This window comes from Clupea harengus, chromosome 11 (genome assembly GCF_900700415.2).
Source record: "Clupea harengus chromosome 11, Ch_v2.0.2, whole genome shotgun sequence".
NCBI lineage: Eukaryota > Metazoa > Chordata > Actinopteri > Clupeiformes > Clupeidae > Clupea > Clupea harengus.
The window spans coordinates 14,629,624-14,653,103 of record NC_045162.1 but is presented as its reverse complement, the minus strand read 5'-3'; the positions used below and the strand labels follow the sequence as shown (position 1 = coordinate 14,653,103).

The window sequence follows — 23,480 nt, the reverse complement described above, 5'->3', positions numbered from 1 at the left end:
CGGGCCTATCTATAGAAATCATCGGTGGCCAAAGCCCTCTCTGGATTTGTCTGATACAACATGATGGTCAGTAAATGCTAGAAATTCACATTGATGGGGAAGTACTGTTCGCCCAAACAGCATTTTGCTGATGTTGACAAAACGGCTATAGGCAAGGATTTTAGTGTAATAGTGCCATTGTTTTAAAAAAAAACTACGTTACTTGTAGGTTAGTTTAAGATAGGGTAGGTTTAAAAACAACCTATGCTAGCAAGTAAACCACGCAGTCCTTTTGACCATCCAGTCCTTGAAAAGCGTGTTTAAATTGGCTGGCTCTTAAGGCCACGCAAAAAACGACATAATTGAAAGCCCAACCGTAAAACCCAGGGTCCTTCACTGTATTCATGGTTGCCAATTGACATATTTTTTTCTGTGCCATGAATTAAAACCAGACTGACATATTTTGATGTCTATGATTGCAAAGCGAAACAGTTTTGATTGCATGACATTATAATCATTTTGTAATGAAGCACGAGCCTGTTTTGAAGTTGCTAATGTAGCCTGCACTATGGCGGGTAGGACCACCAGGTAGGTTTAGACATTCATGTCAAATTTAGTTGGTCACCCTACGTGTTCAAAGTTCCCTTTAATTTCATCAACCGAGATAGCCTACACCATCACTACACCACCACCACCACACCACCCCCCCCCCCCCCCCCCCCCCCCGCTTCAAGTTTGGCTCCCCCCAATGTCAGGGACTTTCCTAAGCTGTGTGTGGCTTTTTTAGTTTCTATTTAAAAAGTAAAACAATAACCTTTATTTTAAGGCACTCACTCTGTCAAATTTAGTAGGTGACCATCACGTATAAACTATTTTGTAGCCTGCAAAATACAGAGTTCAAAAAGGTAGAAAAAGGAATAAATGTACAATAATACTGCCTCGGTGACCAGCTTCACCTTGCAAACAAACCAATTATCGTATGGGTGACAAACACACATCACACTTGCGTTTTGTCATTTTAACTTTTTTTATTCATTTATGGAAAACAAAAATCAAAACACAGGTTATACTCAAACATTGTGATACAAGGTCAAAAAAAATAATAATGAATCTTTCAAAACAAAACCCACCCAGCCCACCCCAACCCCTCACAGACACACACACACAAAAAGACTGGTGATAATGGCCAGGCTTCTTCCTCTGCTTTCTCTTTCAGATCATTTTCTTTTCCACCACCAAGACAAAACAGAAAAAAAATACACTAACACTCAGCTCATAATTTTCTGTGTCCTTCAGAAACAAAAACAGTTGACTAACATCTTTTCCAGTGTCCAAAGAAACACTGAGGGAGAAAAAGCACCAAAAACAATAATGATTCATAAATCATGTCAGGTTGAGTCTCTCTGCTTGTGGGGCTGAGGGTACAGTATTACTTCAGAATTGAAAGAAAAAATTAATAATATTCTACCACTTTGAACAATTCTAAGACACAGGACTGCAAACACATGCCAACTCTTTAACAGAAACTGGAAGAAGAAACTTGACTTGACAAAAAAATCTACCTAGCTAGTTAAATGTGAGTAGGGACAAGTGTCTATGTAGTTTACATGGTGCCTGGAAAGACAAGCTGAAAGAGACTTGTATATCAAGCCTCGAGAAAAACGTAGTCACCTTTCAGGAGCATCCTTACAAATAAGTGTTGATCCAAACCAGTATAAAAATGAAAACAGGGGGCGAGGAGAATTCCTGGCAAGAAGATTCTCACTAAATACTGAAAAGTGAAGCAGGATGGCAGAGGGGGGGGGAAATGAACACACGTCAAACATTCAGACTATGACGCTTGGCATTACAGTTAACATTGACTGCATTTCTTTCCTTGTGGGTTAGTAAATATATATATATGTATGCGTGTCAGCATAAACAGATACCCATACAGGGTACAGATTCTTATCTATGCGTCCGTGTGTATTACGGAGACCTGATTTTCACAGATGAGGGCAGTTTAGTTGTGTGGACAGCTAAGTAGATAAGCTGTTAATTAGCTTGATGTACATAGGAGCATCTGCACTCCACATGTCTAGCCTGTTGCAGCCAAGACACTCGTAGGAGTACTGCTGGGGATATTTTGCCATATATAGCCGGTGTGCTCACATTGACACGTTTATATTCGAACGGTGAGTATTTTCTCTGTGTCAGCTGGAATGGATGATGTACGGCGCCAAACAAACCATGCAATGGATGATCGGAGACCAGTGAAACGATGCTGCTAACAAACAGGTTTTCTGCTGAATGCCCTTGAAATGTGAGCACACCACAGCAGGCAGAGGATGAGACGACCTGCCCGCTTGGAAACGCTTTCCGTAGCAGCGGCAGAAGATGATCACAAACACACGACGCAAAGAAAGAGTCGGAAAAGATGATGACAGTGATGAATCACTGGTAGACACATCACTCTGACGTTTTTTTTTTTTTTTTTTTTTAAAGAAATACTGGTTGAGTAAGCATCTGCGGCTGGAGATGCACACGCACCCTAACCCACCCCTGATCGCCCAACCCTCCCCCTAAACCAATTGCTTTGTCAATCCCAACCCTTTAATAACCCGAGAGAAAGCAGAAAAAGTTTGAAAAAAGGATTTTGTCGTGTGGGCTCTGGGTCTGGCTACTTTTTGGTCGTTTTGCGGATCAGTGCCATTCTCTGAAAAGAGAGAAAAAGAAAAGAGAGTCAGTAAAACCTGAGTTTACACATGATCTCTTCACTTGATGTGCATTAGCAAGAACACACACCACTCATTCTCAACCTACAGCAATTACTCAATTTATCACATCTTGACTATGGCAGATTTTTCAGTGGGTTCATAGAAAATATTTTAGGCTCCTTCAACATATTTCAGACCATCCAAATATAATCATCTAACGCACATAGATGTAATGGACTGAATTAATATTTTTTACTTGTATCCTGTTTGATCAGTGGCATTTCTAATGTAACAAAACCAATGAATATTCAGTTGAATAAGGTCAAGTATGTTTCCTGTTTACAATATCTAGGTAACCGATCTAAAAGTAAAGGCTGTGGTGTAACCACATGAGGTAGAACAGTGGGTGATTGAGCAGACTGAAACCGCCTCAGTAACACACAGCCAACAGCTCTGACAGAGAATGACGTGTCCAGTATCTGACCTGTTTGTGGGCCTCTGTGGTGCATGCCTTCTTATACGGGCGGATCTCATCGGAGCCGAAGCCCGGAATCCACATGTTCCACTGGCGTTCTAAAAACCCACAAGTAATCAACCAGTCAATCCATGATGCTTTACAAATCGCACACATTTTCAAAAAGGTTAATAATGGAGAAAAACAAAACTATTTCAAGACACAAAATTCTGGAAGAATATAGAAACAATACAGAAAAAGGGATGCGGTTATGAAACAACCTCAAAAACAGCAACAATTTTCATGTGTCAAGTGTCTGCTAACAGAGTGCAAGTGAAAGCAGCAACCACTGACCCAGGTGTAGCTGGACATCCTTCACTTCCAGGGTGCTGGACTTCCTATGACGAGCCAACTGACAGGCAGCAGTCACCACGCTCTCAATGAAGTCATCAGCGATCTGCAGCAGCATCTGCACAGCACAGGAAGTGCCAGTTAAGCCACAACAACATCAGAGAGCATAAAAATACCTTCACAAACACCACTATATCTTTGTTCCTACAAGAAACCATTGTCATGGATGATGTGGAGGATTTTTTTTCTTTACATGTGACAACTACCATTTTATTTTTTTAATATAGCTTTGGTGGATCAGTTTGTGACAAGGTCTTGTACAATTACTAGTTGTGCCACAAGACATATGTTCAATGTATATGTATTCAGGACAGAAATGCAACCCGAGACACCAACCTCCTCCACATCCTCATCAAGCTGCTCATTTGGGTCGATTTCCCGGACCAAGTCCTGCAGTTTTTTCTTACTCAGGACCTAACATAAAAAAAGAGTGACCATTAAAAAGGGGAAAATAACATTGTTCAACAAAATAAGACAAAGGTTAATACTTGAATGTTTATCTACCTGAGACAGACAATCCAATAGCCACATTATTTGATATTTTCACTACATCACGAATGTTGGACAGGTGACTTACCTGGCTTCCCTCCGAAGGCCTTCCAGCGGGTCCAGGTGTGCCCAGGACCTTCCCTGGCGCGGTAGTATTGTTTGCCATGCTGGTGGCAAGGGCTGGTGTCGTATCTGTTCAACGCAATCTTAATAAAGGTAGCTACTAAGCTGTAAAACCTATCAAAACAAACAGGAACATCTCACAATTCAGACATACAAGTCTGGAGGTAACCAGCTAAGAATTACGTTCAGACACCGTGAAGATAAGTCAAAACTGTCATTACGAGCTGTAGTTAGATCACGTTAGGTAACTTAGCGTATCTATCGCTAACTAGCTTAATGGCTAACAACTTTGGCAGGCTATTCTGCAACGTTTCTAGTGAGTGCACAAAACTTAAAAAAAAAAAAAAAAATCGCTTTAAAATGACGTTTTGCAAATATGAAACTATGAAATCGTGGAAATCGCAAAACAAATGTGGTTTGCTTATTTTTCTGATTAATGTTAGCTTAACGCTAGATAGCCTGCTTAGCGAATTGTTAACGTCCTAACTAGTATTACGCTCATATTTTAACAAGTTAACCTTATTTACACAATAAAATAGTTACTTACTTGATTAACTATGAAATATACTATCTCCCCATTTTCTGGTGTATTTAACTAACGTACGGCGTTTAGGATCGGGGAATAACAACAGCAGCTCTAGCAATCCGTGTCCCTGTTCTTCTAGTATAATTTCCGGGTAACAGTTCAGAAGAAAATGTAAGACATCAAAATAAAAGTTCGCAAAAGCGCGAGGATTTCACCATGGTATTCCAAAGATCTTAATAGTAAAAAGCTTTTTTTTTTTAAATATATAATCAGACTACTGGCTACAAGTATATCTACAATGAAAAGAAAAGAAATACACATAGAAGTTAAAACAAACAAAAACAAATGTCGTGTCTTCATATGACATGATCTCACCACATGACACTGACTCGAAATCTTTGTTTAATCTGCATTATATTCATAGGCTGAAAAATAAACCCACAAAACTGAACAGAAGACATTTGTACGTGCATATACTGTTTTTTTTATTTTTTATTTCATGATCCATGTAAAGCAAAGGCAACATCTGGAAAATAGTATATGGCTTCATAGACGAAACTCAAACAATCCGTTCATACAAGGTGTGGCTATTAAAGAACGAGACTGTTATTACGAGTATAAAGAGTATTTTAATACAATTGAATTACAGTAGTAGTCCCGTTATTTAATAACCACATCTCATATGTGGACTAGTCGCAACAGCTGCTGTAGTAACCTCCCAACAAAAAAATTATGTGGTTAAAAAGAAAACTAACAAGAAACTTTAAAACTTTAATGGCAGGATGAAACAGATATTGATGAACTTCAATGGCAGGACAAAACAGAACGGTACTTAACAGTTTATAACTACAACGCAAACTTCAAATACATGATACATGCTTTGTCAATATATTATATTACAATCATGATAAACCAACAAAAGCAAAATAATGTTACATAGTAGTAATGGCAAAGACACGTTTAATTTAAAATCAGTACATTCCTTTCCTTGTAGTCCAACAGTACATCAACTGTCAAAGCAGTTCATGTTCTCCCTTAAAAGTTCCTAAAGTGACACACGCTGACAGCTGTGGCTCAGAGAGCTCTAGCAGAAGTGAAAGGAGAGAGTCTTCAGTTCACACCGAATGACCGAGTCACACAGTGCAGGCCTTGCCGTGGCTGTTCAGTAGTCTGCCTGTTCAGGCTTACGAGGTAAACTGAGCTCCGAGATCTCGGAGTCTGGTGAACTGCTGCCACTCTGGTCACTGTATGTGTCCCTGAGTAGACAAAGAAATCAGATTTCCAGTATGTTCCAGTTACTTGAACAGTTGCAATGACTGAGAGTGCATTATGAACGAGGGCCTTTTGGGCGCCCAGGCCCTCTTTTCAAGGACAAAAGACCAGAATGCCATGCTACAAAACAAGACAACACAGTAAACACACTCCTCCATCACACCGCTGAAAGCCACTGTGAGTTGGAGAATTTGCTTTGACATTCACAGTGTGCCATTTCCGCGGATGTTACCAGGCAGCGGAGTGCCGAGAAATTGTAGGTTAGACGACTCACCTTGGGGACAGACGGCATCCCTTCTGCAGGTAGCCCTGCAGTTTCCCCGCGGCAGCCAGAAGCAGGCCGAAGTAAGGGGGCGACGGCTTGATGGGGCGGGACGTGAACTCTGGATGATACTGCACTCCCACAAAGTATGCATGGTCTGAGCATCAGAGAGAGGAGATAACAGCATTTAGACTCAAAATCTATCTGTTCTCAGATGCTTTGTCATGCGTCACTGTTATAAGCGTCTTGAGACAATTTTGTTGTTGTGGCACAATATAAATAAAATTGAAGTTATAATGCACTAAAACATTTCTAATGTTATGTTTCTAGACTCTTTCATTTGCCTTTTTGTAAAGCACTTTGAATCACCAATGCAGATGAATGGTTCTATATAAATGTGTCTTGTCGTGGAGTAGCAATTTATGATACTAAATTAAAGATTAATGCTTAAATCTGACCTTTATAGCCACATGTGAAAAATAACAACCTTCCTAAGTTTATCAATTCTCCTCATTTTCTCCACTTAATATATAAATGTGGTCAAAATCAGATTTAAAAAAACATTGGAATTGGGTGTCTAAACAGGCCATAAGAAAGAAAAAACATTCTGTATGCAGGCGAAAAAATGGAATTAGGTAACATTCCCCCTGTAATCTGAACAGAGGCCACACCACTAAGACCCTGCTGGATTTAACAAAGGCAGAAGAGTCTCACCCTCTAGCTCGATCACCTCCATTCTCTCACCCTCCACATCTTGCCCAACAAAATGCAGTCCTCTCTCCTCAAAATGGTGCTTCAGGTCTGGATTGACCTAAAGGGGGGAAATCAATCAGTGACGAAAGAAAATTAACCGCGCACACACACACACACACACACACACACACACACACACACACACACACACACACACACACACACACACACACACACACACACACACACACACACACACACACACACACACACACACACACACACACACACACACACACACAGAAAATATACCTCAAAGCGATGTCTGTGCCTTTCATCAACATAGTCAACATCTCCATACAGCTTTCCTGGAAGGTCAAAAGGCATTTATCACCTGATGTGTCATGATGAAGTCCTTATGTCCAATTATTATTATTATTGGCAGTAGTAGTTGTACTGGTAGTAGTAGTAGTAAGAAATAATAAGCCTTTTATAATTGTGGCTGGGCCTCACTTAAAACACTGGTGTTGGTTTTGAAGACGGTTCTCCTCTTGCCCAGTCTCATGGTGCCGCCCATCTGGCCTGGGTTGTGCTCTGGCATGTCAATCACCTGCAACACAATAAACATGCACGCTCTTGTTGGGTTCACCGGAGAAAGAAGCTCCACTATGCAATGCTACTTACTACTTCCCCATGTTCACGTTCTTAGATCTTTCAGTCAAATGACACGACAGACAGTTCTGAGCTTTCATAAACCCTTGCAGATACCTACCACCGGATGTTTGCTGTCTGGGTCAAATTCAGTGGAGTTGGCATCTGTGAGAACAGGGGACAAAAAGTAATATATGCTCTGAATCATTATTCACCACATGAGTATTGTGCGAGCTGCATCTGCAAGTTAATCTCATATTAAGACCTGCACGCAGCGATGTAACCTTTTTGTTGTGCCGTGGCCAAAGGTAACTCAGGATTGCTAAAGCAGACTCACCTTCCCAGCCAAGAACATTCCTGGCAAACTCGCACACTGCCAGCTGCATGCCCAAGCACACCCCTGGGGATGGAATACATTTTTTTTTTTAAATAGCACACGAACATGATCAGTCCTCATGACATTCCTCTCTCAACAGAGCATACACCAGGTTTTATTACATTATTTGAAAAACAAATTACATTATACACTCGTTGTTCTCATAAAAAATTATTTGCAGTTGCAAAACCATATGTTATTATCTAACATGAAGAAACTGGGATAGAGTTGTACAAACATAAGGAGTTGTAACATGACTGACTTCTTTACCTAAAAAGGGCTTTTTCTGTTTCCTGGCCCAACTGATGGCTTGCATCTTTCCCTCTGTTCCACGCACACCAAAACCACCAGGCACTAAGACCCCGCTGAGAGTAGAGGAGAGGAGAGGAGAGGAGAGGAGAGGAGGCACAACCAAGGTTGGTTAAGGGTAGCAAGCATTTGTAATGCGCACTAGTCATGGGAGGGGCTCTCAGTGTAAGAGGACCAACTAGGATTTACCTTCCACCGACCTCCATTCATTTCAGATTCTTTTGACATCAAATAAATGTACCTCTGAAGCCAACTATGCTAAAAAAAATGACGTTGCAGACCTGCAACATCCAGGCGCACACAAGAGAAGTGGAATTGCTTGGATAATAATCTACAACAAATGCTCTGCATCAAAAGTATTACCTCTTAAAGAGCTCAGTGAATCAGAACACTTGCCAAAATCACCTGCACTCAAAAAAAAAAAAGAACGCTACCAGACAATATCAACGATGTCAGATGTCAACGAGAGGCCAACAGACAATAGCCCCAAATCTGGCTTCACTGCTCTCCAATCCAACTCTATGGAGTCCAATCTTTTACTGTCTATGCTCATAACACTGCCCATGCACACCGGAGGCCAAGCCAAAACAATCACCACACACACACACACACACACACACACACACACACACACACACTCCCTACCCCTACACATACACACTCCCTACAATCACTACACACACACACACACACACACTCCCTACCCCTACATATGACCGAAACCGCTGAGTCAGCCACCGACACGAATAAGAAAACAAATGTGTCTTTTGACCTGTGCCAAACACAGATTCGTGTGTGCATGCAGTATGCGTGGGAATTCTCATGGGAGTTTACTTTGGTGCAACTCTGTCCCACAAGTGAAAGGATTTCTGACAGATGTGTGGTGCTGTGTAAACAAAACATGGGCCTGTTCGGAAACTGAGTCTCGAACATCAACAATCAAATTAAACAGTCACACTCACTCTGGGGAATGTCACTGAGTCGGTTATATAATATCAATACAATATTTTTGAAACTACGTTTACACAGATTGGGAGACGCTGTTGCAGGTGGGAAAGCACACACTTAACCAATCACACACTAACACATAAACACACACCCACACATGTGTGCATGCCCATGTAAACGTATACTTACACACACGAAGACACACAGACACACATGGAAGGGTACACACACACACACGCATGTATACACATACACACACACCAGCATGCTTTTGCGCACACACTCACTTTGCACTGCAGAGTTTCTGCCAGGCCTCGTGGTACTTCACCGGCTCCTCCTGTAAAGTAGCCGCCTCCAGGTCTGCAGAGTCTATGTACTGAGAAGAGGGAGAAAGGAGGGGAGAGAGAGGTGGGGGGGAGAGGGAGGGAGGGAAGGAGAGAGAGAGAAAGAGAGAGAGAGCAAACGGGCATTAATGCATGCCCCATAGCTGGCAGTCCTTTTTGCTAACTATGGCAGTAAGCCTATGGCTAGCCCTGGGTAAGCAGCACTCCCAATGTGTTGGAAAAAAGCAACGGCAGAAAGAATCAGCAGGCAGGGGCACGTGCTAGCTGTGCCTGGTAGACGTCAACAACACTTCAAGACAGGCCCACTCAGCTGTGCCTAAATCCAGGATAATCGCAACTGTTTGAATATTCCGGTCGGTCTGCACATTTCTAACAGGCCACCACTGAGATATGAATGTGGCGAGCTTGAGGTTTATGGAGCCCTCATACTAGACACAGCCCATGATCACCGTCAAAAGATCTGTTTGTCTACAACACAACAAAACTGTGCCAATACATCTGCTACAACAGGAAGCAGAAGAACATGCATCGTTTTTGGTGAATGTATGAGCTCATCGAATGACAGAGGCGACATTATGTGTAAAAGTAACCTGACAGTCTGGCATATTTTGTTTGTTTAAGAAGCCATGCCAGGGAGGCAATACAACACATTATACAAGCGTTCAAGAATATTTGAGTAATACCACCTGAACTGATCTTCCCGCCCAAGTGAGTAGTCACAACAGTGGTATAACTGCTGCACAAACGCTACTATTCCCGTGACCCAGCGCACTCCCATCTCTATAGTGGCCCTGGAAGGCATGCCCTGCAACGGTGGCCTAAAGCGGAGCCGGCTGGATTACCTTAATCTCTAGCTTCTGATTGACGGCGAGGGCGGAGTGCTCCAGGGCTTTGATAACTGAGGCGTACGAGTCGGCGAACTTGGTGTACTTCCCCACCAGTGCGATGGAACAGCTCTCTAGGAGTCTGTCTGATCTGTGGGGTGGACACGCACACACGTGATCACTGACAAACCTCCAGCGCTGAACTGAGAATTGATCATTCATCTTCACAAATAGGAAAGGGTTTTTTTTTAAACAGTGATACTAGCATCACCATAACTGTATAACTGAAATGGGGAAATTCAACCTCTTGCATTTATGCTCATTTTACAACAATTAACAGACAAATTAACAATTAAGAAGCCTATTCATTCTACATTACAATATAACTTACTCCCATCCCTAGATCTGAATGCATTCTCATCAAGCCAGTTCTACCACCAATGCAGAAAACTTGTTTTCTTGTATTTAAATCACAATTAGCGAGGTGTGTGGAAAAACTGTGATGGATTCGGTCACCTGTCGGACATCTCCTTCCACTTGGTGAGCAACCTGCGTGGCCTCATGTCCATCTGCAGGTTGAGACGCGTGCCGAAGTAATCCACCACGCCCTGATCGCACAGCAGCAAGGGCACCCTGTAGATGGACGACACATCGTGCACACAGATCACCTGAAGCAGAGGGGGGGGGGGGGGGGGGGGGGACATTCCATTACGCATACACCTTCATCCAAGAGGACTTAAAGTCCAATGCAGATGTACATAATTTGTAATTGTCAGTGTGTGTCCTCCCTGGGTGACGACATTTGTGTTGTTACTAGGAGCGCTATCGATCACTTCATCATTTCTTTACTTGTGTTTTTAATCATGAACAAATCAGCTTAACACGGGAGGAGAATCACTTTTATTTTGCCAGAAAAATCATCAATGATTAGTTATCTGTGGTTGGCAAGGGGGACTTTACCTGCTCTGGCTCCACGTGGCAGAACATGGAGATCTTCTCTTTGACAGCCTTTTCCAGCGGTGTGGAGCAACGGCACATAATCTGCAGAGAGCGCATTGGAGCATGACGACATACAGGCCATTACCACAGTGGTGTGTAAAAGTCTAGACATCATTACATTACAGTAAAAATAAGCAAATACAATCCATGTAGCAAACCAACATTAATATTATATATACATGTATATATATTAAGTCTTCAAATGTAATGCAATGACACCTTTTACTTCATGAACTTTTCAACAGAGAAAATGTTAAGAATTATTGTGGCTTGTGCCCAGGGGTGCCTACGTTTTTTGCACTCTACTGTAACGTGCCGCGGGGACACACTGAGTGAAGGCTGTGGCATTTACCAGGTCAGGAGACAGGCCCAGTCCACGCAGCTCACGCACACTGTTCTGAGTGGGCTTGGTCTTCTGCTCTCCTGTAGCGCTGGGCTGGAGAAACAACAGAACACAACCAGCCAATCAGCTCATTTCATCAACACACAACCAGTCTCAGCTCATTTAATCGTTATTAAGACGGACGCTGAAGACAATTAATGGGTAATGTATCTGATCTAGAGGTTCCTCTAAAAATATCAACTTAAGCAAATTCACTTTTATTTCATTTATCGACAGACACCATCATCCAAAGCAACTAACAGAATAGTAACTATATATGTTTTTTTTTTTTTCATCAAAGTGTGCTAGGTATCAAGCCCATAACTGTTGTTAGCGCTGTCAATTGAACTTGGTGTTAGCACCTTGTTCTACAAGTTGACCTACAGGACTAATTCAACAATAATACTAATACCTAATAGACCATACCTGTGGGACGAGGCTGACATGGATGTTGCAGAAGTTCTCCCTCTTGACTTTGAACTGGAACTGTCTGAAGGCTTCAATGAAAGGCATGCTCTCAATGTCTCCCACGGTCCCTCCAAGCTGTTCCAAAATGAAACCATGAACTTCCACACCAGAGACACTGACATCTCAATCTATTAGGCCATAATTTTATATCATGTTAAAAAAAGAACTTAGACTGAGTGCACTTGAGTGATACAGTAGAACAGGAGTTTCTAGCAAGGTCAACCATTTTTTTTTTCACATTAAAAACTTCAGTTTGAACAAATTGAAAATCCAGTCCACCATTGTTCAAATTGACATAAAAAGCAGAAATATGACACTAATGACAGCGTCTATCTGCATTTCAATTCTCTCACTGTCAAAATGAAGATGAAGATGATGAGCAACGATGGAAGCCTGTGGCTGAATCACCATCTGAAAATAACTCCCATCCATCATTGTGTGCATGCAGCATCTGTGACGACCTTATCTAGACATACTTTCAGTAAGGAGTTTTATTTATTATACAATCCATATAGCGTACGTACCTCAATGACACAAACTTGGGGCTCTACTTCATCATCATCCACAGATACTTTGGCTTGCTTCATGACCCACTCCTGAATGCAGTCTGTGATGTGTGGCACCACTGGGCAGGGAAACAAGATGTAAGGAACGTTCACATCACAGAAACATTCGTTAAATAACCAATATGATATGGAGAGAATTCCGGAGTTTTAGGTGTGACCTACCAATGTTTACACAGGCTATCCAAAAGCAGAAACTAGGCTATGTGTAGCAGCAATGCATTGGCAAAAGCTTCCAGCAACAAGATGCATCCCTACATTACAACTTTACCTTGGACCGTTTTGCCCAAGTAGTCGCCTCTTCTCTCTTTGTTAATGACAGTCTGGTAGATCTTTCCTGTTGTGAGGTTGTTGTCTTTGGTGAGACGGATGTCCAAGAAGCGCTCATAGTTCCCCAAGTCCAGGTCCACTTCGCCACCATCATCTAGTACAAACACTTCCCCTAAGATGTACAAACAAGATTAGGCAAACCTTACAGAGGGTAAGCCAGCTGCTTCGTACAACAGTTTGCAAAACCTCACTATCATCACAGACAACCACAAGATGCCCAAAAGCTCCTTATAAAGAGTGCACTTTAAGAACATCTCAAGTTGCGAACAGACACTTAAAGGTGCACTCCACGATTCTAATCCAGGCGCATTCATTCAGCAAATAGCTCCTCTAGGGCCTCTAGCTGTCCGTTTTGGACCGAGCCATGCAGTTTTCTAGCCAATCAACACGTTGCAAGAGCATAGACGGGAGGGTCGTAATTTGATTGGCTGTTGCGCTCAAATATCAACAAACTTTTGCCAGAATCGGGGGACTGTACCTTTAAATCAAGTATCAGAAAATGTGAACTTACCATGCTCATAAGGTGAAAAGGTGCCAGCATCGATATTGATGTAGGGGTCAATCTTAATTGCAGTAACACGAAGGCCACAGGACTTCAGAATTGTCCCCACACTACTGGCAATAATTCCTTTTCCAATACCAGAGATGACACCACCCGTAACAAGTATGTACTTCATCATGACCACAAGCTGAGGGGGAAAGCATACCAATTAACTTAATAGTTTAGAAAGAATATTTTGACAGATTATTTGACAATGATGGCTGTACATCTACAAATATACTGCCACAGAGTTAGGGTCACTGGGACAATGCATATAATTAGTCAAAAATCTAATCAGCACAAATATGTCAAAAGGCAAAATGGCCCTCAACCGATCATGTATCATATCAGAAGGTTCCTTGCTTAAACGGTGTTGACGTCTCATGTATCATATCAGAAGGTTCCTTGCTTAAACGCTGTTGACGTCTGTCAACAGTTTCTGTAAATTCATTGGTGACCACAAGAGGAAGGCGGGTCTATGCACCCTTGCACATGTTCCGATGTAAATAACAGCATAAGGATTGCTGTCTGGGCCATTTAGACTGAATAACCTTACATTATTTGACACCAAACCCACTGGTGACGTTCCGCATTAGTTGCTAAAGTTTAAAAAATGAAAGCCGTGAAGCTATAAGGTTATGCCAACTTTGGCGGGAAAGATTTCTCGGATGTTTTACGTAGTGATGAAATAATATTTCTCGCGCAAGGTTAGTGTTATTTACTTTTTAAATAATTGGTACGTAATACCTGTACCTGTGTGATTAATAATCAAGATCATTCAAAGGCTTGGCTAGTTTAGCTAACTTGCTAGCTAGCTGCATGGCCACGTAACGTTACATTCAAAGGCCTGTGGATATTGTTGGTTAAGCGCAATGGTATTTTCTCAGCGGGAGCAAATATGCCTTTACAGTATAAAGAAAGTTGGGTTACATTCCAGTACTATCTACGTTATATAACACTGCTGTAACAGACACCTGTTGACATGAGAAACACATAACTAACGTGCTAATGTTAGCCTAAGGTAGAACAGTGAGTTTCCTTGGCTACATTTCTAGCACCTCCATATATCTTTCATTTCCATCCCAAAGTGTCTGATGACGACAAAGTTATAATTATAATATTTCCTATTGTCAGGAGGAAAACATGCTACTCACGTATGACTGTGGACAACTCGATGTAGCACTCCAGACCAGACCAGACCACACGTGGACGACTGTATGACAGATGACACAATCACGCACATCTACAACGTCATTGGCGTACATCTTGAATCTAAAAATGATGTGATTCACTCAAGGTTGAGCTCTGCATGTACTATCCACAGTATTTATATGGTGCAGCGCAAACAATGCAAAATCCATGTTTGTCAAAGGCTTGTCAACCACCACAAACGTAAGCACCGATGTTAATCAGAAAATCAACACGAGACGACTTATATATATACTTATATATATATTTATGTACTTTAAATATATATATATATAGCCGTCATAGCGGCGGAAATTATTGATAGATGCTTAGCTTTGCTATGTAAAACGTGAACATTGTCAAGGGTATATCTTTGTGAGTAGAAGCACAGACACTTATACAAATTAGCCTACCACTAGATGGAGCTGACTGCATTTTCACCGATAATGTCAAATTAGATTAGTGCCCAGAGAAAGCCAACATGATGACACTACTCATTCATTTTTAAATAACAACCCTGCAGTTGAACGTTTAATATTTCCTTAACAGTAATATATTTAAGTCATAGACAGAAGCTGTTATCTATCAAGATTCTCACACCATATTGTTTACAGTGAAGCATTTGACAATATTGACTTAAAGACCACATTTATTTGAAATAAATGTGGTCTTTGAAATAAATGTGCATAACAAATGATTGGATGATTTAGTGTAACGGTCTCTCTGTTGTTTTTCTTGCCACTTAGCCAGTGGTCCCCAGCACCCACTGTAATACATAAAGACATTTGCCTAAAGACATTGATGCTTTCACATCATTACATCACCTTCATTTAGATGTAATAATCACAGGCTACAAAGCAAACAAACGAGACACCATCCTGTCTTGTTCGCCACCGCCTGCTCCACAAGCGGCCTGCTGTTAATGAGTGTGTGGGACTTTAAATTCATCTCTGCTTATGAGGCAGATCTAATTAAAACGCCCTCGTCCTCGCCATCTCACTGGTCTCATTTTATCAGCTGTTTCCTCTAATTATAAATGAAGACTGAGAGAGCCAATATCCCCCCTCTTAGACTATCTCTCTTCATCCGTGGACCCCTCTGATTGTGCTCTCTATTAGGAGAGAGAGCCAGAGAGAATCATTACAGGATGGATCTGGGAAGTCGGCGAGGGGAAAGATATTATTTCGCTTTAATTATTACTATGAGCCATTGTGTTAAAATGGTGAGATGTTCCTGTGGGGGGGGGGGGGGGGGGGTCTTTGTATGGCATTGAGCTCAGAGAAAAATTAGAAGAGCTCTTGTGCTCATTGCCAGCCTTGTAATAAGACATGTAGTTGAAAGACTAAAAAACGAAGATATCTGGATTGAGGCCAGCACTACCTACATACACACATAAATGGAAAAAATACAAACACACACTCACACACACACAGTTGTAATAGCATTACAATGTAATTTGTTCTATGCTGTAGGAGTACTAAATGTCCTTATTGTCATGTTAGAAGTCATGTTTGTCAGTAGACTCTTACACATGCTTAATGCAGTCCTGACTCAGGTCACGAGGGGCCTAGTAGGACTCGCTCCACTCAGTGAGGGGGAAGGCATGCATACGGTGTGTGTGCTCTCGTGTGTGGGTGTGTGTGTGTGTGTGTGTGTGTGTGTGTGTGTCGCACTCGCTCTGCTCAGTGAGGTGGAAGGCATGTATGCGTGTGTGTGTGTGTGTGTGTTTGTATGTGTTGTGTAGTGTGTCACAGGTCACATTGCCTCACTTTCACAAGGCTGCTAGGCTGAAGGGACTGAGAGACAAAATGTGGTGAATGATTTACAGAAACAATCTGCGAACAGCCATCCTAACTCGACTCGGCTTCATCACCATGCCTGCCCCAGCCGCTGAGAGGTGTGTGTGTGTGGGGAAAAGCACTACGCCAGAGCCTGGCCCCATGCAAATAAATCTGTCTCTTTGGCCCGCGGCGTCCTCGCTGCACAAGTAAAATCGTCCAGGCCTGCCGCGGCTCGCTGGTCCTGTGCACTTACGGTAGATTGAGTGGCCCTCAGTGACCATGCAGCGAAAACTCCAACACACAGAGCTGTCACCTGCAGCCCGGGATCTGTTACATTCAGACAACTGAGCTAATTATAGCAAGCAGGGCGGGCCACAGCATCTGCCAGCAGGGGGGCTGGGGTGGGGGGTGGGGGGTGGTAAAAGCCCCTCAGCTCGTGCTGAGATCTTACCAGCACCAGGACATGCAGCAGCCTCCCCCACGCAGCGCAGCTCTGCTGTCACCCTGTCCTTTGCGATGTGATGAAGTGCCATCCAAACTGATTACACGGAGAAGGAAGGGTTTTATTTTGCCTCGTCACCATCATCACGGTTGGCTCCGGCAGCCATTGTCATGTTAAATATCTGTGGTGATAATATGCATTGCCAGAGGCCGTGTACATATAGGCTTAGATACCGATGAAAGACTTTGCTTTACGCTGATGTATAACATAAGGCTGCAGTGATAAATTGGGAGGCATGTACTGTGGTAATGAATTGTATCATAGTTACGGCATCAATGAGGCATGATGCCAGGCACTTTTGGTGTGCTATGTGGATGTAAAACAGACAAGCTTGTTTTTTTTTATTATTTTGGAGACCAAAAGCCCCCTTTAAAATATATATATATGTTTTATAGTCTGGCCGTACCCCAAACATCGACCCAAAACATGCTTACAACCAAAGGCCCGTTTTACCAGAAAAAAATAAAGGTCAGCTGCAGGGCGTTGTCTGCTGTGCGCTCTATGGTGCTGCCTCCCTCTAGTCTCCTCTCTGCCTGGAAGGGAGCTAATTTGATTAAGGAGGCGGATGACATGTGTGAGTGAGAGAGAGAGAGAGAGGGACTGGGCAGGATTATCACACAGTGAGGTCCCGTACTGTCATCTGTGCATGAACACACACCACCCATGGCTAAGCTGATGTTTTTCAATGCTGAGCTAATATAATTTGCCTCCCTCCTCAAACTGGCTCAGACACAATGGGGAGACTTTGGCAGGAAACACAGGAATGTTTTTTTTCGAGACCCTTAGCAGAAAACAAGCAGCCTGTTTTTATTTTATATAGGCAGTGGGGTGTTGTTGTTCCTGCTGACGAAGCTCTCCCACCCCCACCTCCACTCCTTCTTGCCCCCCTCCTCATGAAGCCTACCTGAAGGTGAACATTAGGGAGGCTGGTGAGGGCAAGACGGAGGCATTGATTAATTAACACGAAGCAGTTTGTTTCAGCGCCTCTTGTGAGGCCGCAGCCTCGCTGCTGTTTATTCACAGAGAAACACAGGCAAACATGCGCCCGTAACCACTGGCTGGGAGTCATCAGTCATGAGTGCACCCAATGGACCCAGCACAGCTCAGCACTGTGTGTGTGTGTGTGTGTGTGTGTGTGTGTGTGTGTGTGTGTGTGTGTGTGTGTGTGTGTGTGTGTGTGTGTGTGTGTGTGTGTGTGTGTGTGTGTGTGTGTGTGTGTGTGTGTGTGTGTGTGTGTGTGTGTGTGTGTGTGTGTGTGCAATCCTGTGTTCATAAAGAAATGTGCATGTGTGTTTCCCAGGCACGACACATGACACACTAACCGCTTGAGCCAACGCTTTTATCAAAACAGGGCACCCTGCATACTGCGGCTTTTACCGTTTCTTTTTGGTTTTGGTTTGTTTTTGTTTTGTTTTGTTTTCTTGTTTGATGAGAATGAAATAAATGTAATTGAAATGTCACTGAAGAAAATGGACACTTACTTTTCTTTGCATGGGTAAGGATAGCCCTGTGTGTCTTGTGACTTCGCGCTTGAAAACTTTTATAAGTGCTCCGCATTCAACATTCTTACGTCAGATTCTAAGCTACTGCACAAAAAGGCCTTTGTGGCCAGCCCATGTTATTTAATCATTCCACCATTTTTTCCCTGAGTAAAATCACAAGCTGTACAATCCATTTAGCCACCACTGTCTTCAAACAAATGTGATACACATAACAAACAAAAACATTTCCTCTTATCATCAGAACTACCTAATAAAAAATCGCGAAACTAGACATTATCAGCAATCAATCTAACCACTTCATCCTGACTAGAAGATAGTAATGCACAGTAAGCGAGAACATCGATCCAATCATGCAAACAGAAAGCAGCCTATAGTGTGTCTCACGCCAGCTCAGTGATGCTTTAAGTGGCGCTTAAGTACTTAGACATGCTCTTTTATAATGCAATCTGTGCTGTTGTGTTTGTAGAGCTCTGAATGAAGTCTCGCTTGCTTCTCTTTAGTCTTTCCCTGCTGCTGATTGAGGAAGAATGCTTTAGTTCTGAGCACAGATTGAATGCTTTGCCCCTCTCTCCGTGCCTCTTTCCCTCCCCCCCCCCCCCCCCCCCCCCCCTCTGTCCCTCCCTCCTTCCTTCTATCTTGTTCCACGGCAAACAGCAGGAGCAGAGGGACGCTGCTGACTCGCCACCTGTCATCCAGGTGCCGTCCAACTGCCCGTGTCCTCGCAGGTAGCGTCCTGCTCTGTTCTCTCGCTGGCCTCACTTGCACCGACCTGCCGCCCGGCTTGTTCCAGGAGACTCTTCCATCTCACCACAGTAGTCATTTCTCAAAAATGTTCTCAATCAGGAGGAGGGGAGAGAAAAACAGCCTTTATCCAACTCAACCATGTAGGTCAGGGGAAGTTTGAATTACATTTTTCAGAGTTGACACCCAGGAGAAACAGAGAAAGGCTGCAGATATGGGAAATCAAACGGCATGGTTATGAAAAAGCAACCCCTTTAATTACACTTTGTGTGTGTGTGCGCGTGTGTGTGTGTGGGCTGCTTAAGACGCTGCAGTGAAAATCAATTCTGTCACACTTCATTACATAAACGCACACAAACTCGGCCAAGGAATCTTTTTGTTTTTTGTTTTTTTCCCCTCCCCTCTTCGAAGAGGCTAGAGAGGCTTCCAACGGTCACCGCATCGCTACGGCCGAAATTCCACACGGAACAAACTGCCGAGCTTGATCTGCACAGCCTCGCAGCATTCCAAAATTCCCAGCGTTCAGTGGTACCGTGAGGTGGAGGTAGGGGTGGGGGTGTGGGGTAGTGTGTGTGTGTGTGTGTGTGTGTGTGTGTGTGTGTGTGTGTATCGGGGGGGGGGGGGGTCTGATTAGCTTCAGAGAGTGCCAAGCCAAACTTATTTTAGCAGGAATGCTGTTATCCCTGGCCATGGTGGCGCATGCTGTACTCAAGCTGTGAGCCTCCCTGCACGATAAGCACAATCAGAGGGGGACAGAGAAACAACAACAACAACACACACACACAAAAACAGGACAACAATAACATGATTGTTGTGTGGTGCATGGGTGCTGCCTGCAACCCCAAAAAGTGCTCTTCTAAAGCCTTTTTTCTCTCTCTCTCTCTAGTTCTTTCACTCCGTCTTTCATATGTAACTGACACTGCGGCGTGACCGGGCAGGCCATCTGTGCACCGGAGCGCTGGCCGGGGGCCGTGTTATCGTGGTTGCACCCACTCCTCTCGGCTGGCCCTAATCCGCCAGTCACCCAGAAGCAGATGTCAGCGGCACAAGGGAGCGACAGATTGCCATGGTGACCATCGCCTGGGTGAAGGTGTCTGCCCAGTCATGCTGTGCAGATGGAGGTGGGGGGGGGGGGTTTGGTGGTGACTGTGTTGCACGGTGGAGACATTATTCTGGCAATGAGCTTGGAGAGGTCAGAGTGGTGACTGGTGCCACTTAATTCAGAGCCGTAATGAAGACATTAGGACTGGGGGAAATTATCTTTCCATCGATGCATCATGATGCAAACAGATTCTACATCGATGCAGGAAAATTAAATACACAGTGTTTTTGAACAATCTAATTAAATAATTTGCATGCCAGCATAATGCATTTTATCAACTCATTCAAACCCATTTCACTGCAGTTTGCCGTAATGATGAATGGAAAGTTAATTTACATATAAAAATGGCAATAGCATACACCCTACGTGTAGTGTTACACATTCCTTAGGGTTTTGTGACACTATCAAAGTACAGTTAAAGATGCAGAGTGATTCGTTCTGTAAAAGGTTGTTGATATTTCAGCTCAACAGCCAATCAAATTACACCCCTCCCATCCATGCAGCTGAAGCACCGTGTTGATTGGCTGGGATTGTTTAAGGCTCAGTCTGAGCCACTATGTTTGTTTTCCATTTACAGAGCCAGAACTGTGTACAAACACCAGAGCAAACACTGGGCAGACAGTTAGAGTACAGTGAGGAGCAATTCACTGAATCTGACAAAAAAGTGCATGGAATCGCAGACTCTACCTTTAATGTAAACAAAGCATTCTACCACGACCACCACAGATATCAGTGAATAGAAAGTTAACTTACAGATACTGACAAAACATCTGGCAAACAATCCACTGGGTTTTGCAATGCAGCCAGCTACAGTTACACGTTAGTTTGATCACATTTTAAACACATTTTACCGTGACTGTGCAATCATCACATCGCATGGGACGCTAGACTCCTCTGTTGAGCCTGCTGGAAGTGTTGTGGGCCAAATGCAACGAAAACACTGATAAAGGAAGGTGCCTGCTTGAAAACAGCAGTGAAATGCTTTCCAAAGCAGCTTTGTTGTAGATATTGATGAATCCTGCTGCTCAGGTTCTATATCATCTTGTTGTGTCAGGCAGTTGTGAGCTACAGACAGTGCATGTTGTACTGTGATGTAGGGCCTTTACGGTTCCTGTGTAAAAAAATATTTATTTTTGGATGCTTGCTTATTTGAAAAAGAAGCAGTTTTTAATGTCAGTCTTTCTAATCTTTTAAAACCCAGCAGGGGTTCTGATGTCAGGGCGAATATCCATAATCCGCACCAACACACTTCAGCCAGCCACCCACCCCTGTTCCCCCCCTGCAATGGTCAGCCTTTCTCCCAAAAGAGGACCATATCACAGTGACCCCTATGGTGTGTGTGTGAGACAGAGAGTGAGTGAGTGTTAATTTGAGAGTGTGTGTGTGTGTCTCTGTCTCTGTGTGTGGATGCGAAATTAGCATGAAAAAAAAAACCCTGCACAGGTCTGGGCGGTGGTGGCTGCAACAAGCTGAATGGATTGAGATTGACAGTGCAAGTGTGTGTGTGTGTGTGTGAGAGAGAGAGAGAGACGGTTAAACAGCTCTGGACCTCCTCTCGGCAGCATCCCAGCTGCTTGGCGCTCAGCTCACCCGCTGCATGACAATGCAGGGCGGCCGGTCCTCACACAGGCAGTGCCGGAGCGGGGTGGGGGGATTTCCATATGGCCACAGAGATGGGACTCCACCGGCCGTTTGGGCGGTCATTAGCATGACCATGGGCCGCTCGCAAGCCTCTCTCATCTCATTGGAGAAAGACAGGGTAAAGAAAGAAAGAAAGAAAGAAAGAGGTAGTAGGAGTTAGAATAGGACTGACAGACAGAGAATGATAGAGCAAGAGAGGGAGGGAGGGAGGGGGGTGCGGGGAACAGTGTGGCATTGAACCTGCTACAGAAATAAATCAGTTTGTGCTCAGCACTCTTAGGTCAGTAATGATGTTGGTTATGTAAGGTTTGTGAAAAGAAGAAATACATCGACTTGCATGTTCTTTCAGCATCAAACAAGAATGGATCCAGCTCATTTGTCCTTGAGGGAGACCCATATAGATTATTGCTCACAAAAAAACAAACCTGAAATACAACTAAAAATAATTTGTGCCAGTGGGGAAATTGAAGCATTTGGATATGGTTTGGCCTCTAAGTCTGTCATTCGGTGAAATACAACTCAACTTTACAAACCAATCAAAGCCTTGAGCCCTGTTCAGTAAGTCTGGAAAGCCCATCAGTCTTTTTTTCCACTCTCTCTCTCTCTCTCTCTCTCTCTCTCTCCCTCCTCCAAGGACAGACACAGGGCGACACAGCACTGATGGGTGTTCCCCGAAATAAAACTACCGTTTGCAAGGCGACTCTGTGGAACATTGCATGCTGGTCCAGGAGAATGAGTGGTGATTGGCCAGAGAGTCACAGTGAGTCACAAGTTCTTCAAGCCCTCAAACAAACTATTCCGCGGAACTGTGTGTCATCATACTTATCACCCTCCGTGTTGTAACCATGGCTACACCACCGCAGCATCCATGGCAGGGGTCCTCGGAGAGTGTCCGGGCAGACCACAGGACGCCATGGGCTACGTACCTGGACTGCAACATGCACCCCGTGCAGAGCTCCCGTCAGTTCTGGTTAGATCATCGGGCTGGACCTGATGGCCAGGTGGGAGGTCACGGTGGATGTGCCCAGAGCAATTCTCTTTCTGGGTGCTAAAGCCATGGCACTCCACACTGCTGGCAAACAGGGCCTACGACGGACCTCCACAGCGCTGCTGCCGTCAGCAAGAGGGTCCGCTACACCGACGCTGCCAGCCCAGGGGTCACTGCCGTCGGCTGGATGGTTATCCGCACCACCACTGCCGACCGGAGGGCTTCCGCACCGGCATCGCCTCTCCAACCACCCAGCCCAGGGCCCGCTGAGATTTTGTTGTGCATAGGTTGTTGTTTGAAGGGGGGGGGGGGGGCTGTGTAGCATGTCGGGGGTTTCCCAGCATGCCTCGGGTCACAGACAGATGTTTGGCCAGTTTGTCGTTGTCCTATAGTTT

The 23,480-nt window shown here is 43.8% G+C and overlaps 2 protein-coding genes across 3 annotated transcripts; both read right to left on the bottom strand.

The window, feature by feature from the left end:
* Positions 1 to 987: 987 nt before the first annotated feature.
* Positions 988 to 4,847, bottom strand: taf12 (TAF12 RNA polymerase II, TATA box binding protein (TBP)-associated factor). Of its 2 annotated transcripts, none has more exons than XM_012838781.3 (6): positions 4,700 to 4,847; positions 4,118 to 4,266; positions 3,877 to 3,954; positions 3,484 to 3,598; positions 3,160 to 3,248; positions 988 to 2,674 (listed from the first exon to the last, which is right to left on the bottom strand). In XM_012838781.3, exons 2-6 carry the CDS (start codon positions 4,193 to 4,195, stop codon positions 2,639 to 2,641), a joined length of 396 nt encoding a protein of 131 aa, XP_012694235.1. In that variant the 5' UTR covers positions 4,196 to 4,266; positions 4,700 to 4,847; the 3' UTR covers positions 988 to 2,638. The 2 variants fall into 2 exon arrangements, with proteins under 2 accessions (XP_012694235.1, XP_031431866.1); XM_031576006.2 differs by having other exon boundaries at positions 4,118 to 4,235; positions 4,700 to 4,835.
* Positions 4,848 to 5,142: 295 nt separating this feature from the next.
* LOC105910103 (CTP synthase 1-like) lies at positions 5,143 to 14,920 on the bottom strand. The gene is made up of 18 exons (XM_012838784.3): positions 14,795 to 14,920; positions 13,611 to 13,788; positions 13,041 to 13,211; positions 12,731 to 12,831; positions 12,165 to 12,281; positions 11,709 to 11,792; positions 11,318 to 11,398; positions 10,874 to 11,025; positions 10,376 to 10,508; positions 9,477 to 9,565; positions 8,203 to 8,297; positions 7,894 to 7,956; positions 7,678 to 7,721; positions 7,419 to 7,515; positions 7,218 to 7,273; positions 6,927 to 7,023; positions 6,225 to 6,369; positions 5,143 to 5,934 (listed from the first exon to the last, which is right to left on the bottom strand). The coding sequence occupies exons 1-18, from the start codon at positions 14,903 to 14,905 to the stop codon at positions 5,841 to 5,843; spliced, it is 1,908 nt and encodes a 635-aa protein (XP_012694238.1). The 5' UTR covers positions 14,906 to 14,920; the 3' UTR covers positions 5,143 to 5,840.
* Positions 14,921 to 23,480: the final 8,560 nt, after the last annotated feature.